General features: G+C 48.5%; 1 protein-coding gene across 1 annotated transcript; it reads right to left on the bottom strand.

Annotated features, from left to right (window-relative positions):
• Positions 1–359: 359 nt before the first annotated feature.
• LOC143389598 (rho-related GTP-binding protein RhoB-like) lies at positions 360–941 on the bottom strand. Its single transcript, XM_076842552.1, has one exon. The coding sequence runs from the start codon at positions 939–941 to the stop codon at positions 360–362; it is 582 nt and encodes a 193-aa protein (XP_076698667.1).
• Positions 942–2,870: the final 1,929 nt, after the last annotated feature.

The raw sequence follows: 2,870 nt of genomic DNA on the forward strand, positions 1-2,870 counted from the left end.
GCGCCCTGCGTGTCCCTGGGGACCAGAGACGGGGGCGGGGTGAAAACGGGGCGGGGGGTTGAACAGACACACAACCACACACTCTGAGGCCTGGCTCTTCAGGAAAGGGTGCTCAGGTACCCCTTGGCACTAGACAGGGCGTCAGGACCTGTGTAACACTGCTGGATGAACACAGACACTGGAAAGGGGGCACCCGATGCCCACGCCAACTCTCGGCGCGACAACCAGAGCAGCCAGGAGAAGCCAGGTGGTCCTGCGGGGTCCTTGGGGGACGTGGGTATCCCCTTCTCCCAGCTCATGGGGGACGGGCCAGGGAGGGGGAGCCATGCTGGCAGGGGAAGGTGGGGCGGGCGCGGTTCTCATAGCACCTTGCAGCAGTTGATGCAGCCGTTCTGGGAGCCGTAGCGCTTCTGCAGCGCAGCGCGCATGGCGGTCTCCAAGACCTCGCGCACGCCCTCCTTGGTCTTGGCCGAGCACTCGCGGTAGTCATAGGCTTGGATGCACACGGCCCTGGCGCGGCCGTCATCCATGCACACTGGTTCCTGCTTCATGCCGGCCAGCTCTGTGCGGACGTGCTCCTCGCTGCGCAGGTCTTTCTTGTTGGCCACCAGAATGATGGGCACGTTGGGACAGAAGTGCTTCACCTCGGGCACCCACTTCTCGGGGATGTTCTCCAGCAAGTCCGGGCTGTCCACCGAAAAGCACATGAGGATGACGTCGATGTCCGGGTACCACAGACGGTCATAGTCCTCCTGACCCGCCGTATCCCACAGCGCCAGCTCCACCTGCTTGCCGTCCACCTCGATGTCCGCCACATAGTTCTCGAAGACGGTGGGCACATACACCTCAGGGAACTCGTCCGTACTGAACAGGATCAGCAGGCACGTTTTGCCACATGCGCCGTCGCCCACCACCACCAGCTGCTTGTGGATGGCCGCCATGAGCGGGCCAGGCCCGGCCAGCAGGAGGGGGCCCGCGAACGCCTCGCTGCCGTCTGGCTCGCCGCTCACTGCTCACCTTGGGTTGCGCGCTGGGGGCAAGGATCGCTAGCTGCACCCAGGCCCTGCAGTGGCGCATTCTCTCGGTGTGCTGGGGCTGCTGCGGCGGGGGCGGTGGGGGCGCCGGGGCATAGGGCGCCCCGTGCGTCTTGAAGCGCTGCTCCGGAGCTGTGGCCACTCTTCTCATCCCAGCCCTAGGGTGGGCGGCTTTGTGCGCAAAAGTGGCTGGAGCCAGGAACTCGGCCTAGCTCCCCGCGGGATCTGTCTAGGCCTCCCGTAGTGGGGTGGCGATGACTAAAGCCTGACTGCGGTGGCAGATGCCCAGAAATCTTTTTTCTATTACCATATTTATCACCTACACCTTAGAGTTGATTTTTTAGAAGTAATATGGAAGCCCAATAGAAATTTCTGGAGAGTAGGAAGGGCGCTGGGGCAGGGCAATCAATGAAAGTAGAAGATAGATAATTAGATATGATCACTGTATACCATGCATTTGGAAATATTATGCTCAACTCCATTAACATGTGCAGTAAATATTTGTTAATTAAAAACAAATTAAAACTAATTATTCTATTTGATCACTGAAAGGTAGGCACTCAACACTGAGGGAGAGAGTATCCTTATGGTTTGTTTCCTGCTTGTGAAAATGGTCATTGTTAGTCACCTATAAAGATAACTGTTTAAATAATTTTGGAAGAAATCGTATGGTTTTGAAGTGCCTTGTTGTCACAGCATGATGAGGTTATCTGATAGTCACTGAAATATTTGAAGTGCTACTTCAAGTATTTACATCCACTGTCAAGGTAGTTTGTGCCAAGTTCATCCTTTGGGACTGTAATATTTTCCTTATTCTTTCACTATTTGTTGCAATCAAGTCACTGAATCTGCCCACCCATAAAATGACAAAGATACTAAGCTCCACAAGAAGGATGGGATGCTATTCTCCTGTATTGTTTTGAACACTTGTATATGAAAGATTTTTTTCCCATCACTTTTTATCAATGTAGTCAATATTTCTCAGTAAATATACATTTATTTGTTACTTTCACTTATAATTTAATATTAAAGTTTTTTATTTTATTGCTCATATTTTCCAGCTTTCACTCTTTCAGGATTTTTACTTTAGTTCTTATGTCATTTATCAGGAATTCACATGTGGGAAACCTTGAGAGACTCTCCTCCTACTCTTCATTCTCTTCCTCCTTCATATGTTAAGGCTCATTTTTTTTTAAATGTATCTTTCTAGATGCTAGAATCACCACTTTCTCCAGGGAAATATACACCTTTTTACTGGTATTTTTAGGGCAACTTGTGTAATTTGTCAGGACCAATGCAAAATGAAAACTTAGACTCCCTGTCTAAAAGCAGGTGACCTCTACCATTTACATCATGCCACAGAAATCTATTTCTGTCTTCTGTGATCTCTTCACATGTCATTGTACAATTTGTCTTTTAATTGTCTTTCTAACTACAGAATTTTAAATTATTAGCAAGACTTCTGACTTTCATCTTTTTGTATGCCATATCAATTCCAAATGCAAACTTATGAGAAAGTCACATTGGAGAGCTTACACATCCATGTTGTGTTCATTAATACCAAAGCAGTGAATATGTTACACAGAACCAGTGCAATTGCATTTATTACACCTTGATAACTGTGAACAATTTCTCCAGCTGGTTTGTTAATGAGTTTGAAAGAGCTGGGAGAAAAGTGACTGTGGATTACCCTGCTTTCTCTATCCCTTCACATCCTCAGCTGGAAAGTTGGGTTAACACAGTGAAATACCTTGAGTGACAAAGCTGTCTTCTTTCTATATTTGAATCTAATTCTGGTTCGACATTAATGTGTGTCCTACCTGGGTTTCATCATGC

The sequence above is a fragment of the Callospermophilus lateralis genome, unplaced genomic scaffold (genome assembly GCF_048772815.1).
Source record: "Callospermophilus lateralis isolate mCalLat2 unplaced genomic scaffold, mCalLat2.hap1 Scaffold_63, whole genome shotgun sequence".
NCBI lineage: Eukaryota > Metazoa > Chordata > Mammalia > Rodentia > Sciuridae > Callospermophilus > Callospermophilus lateralis.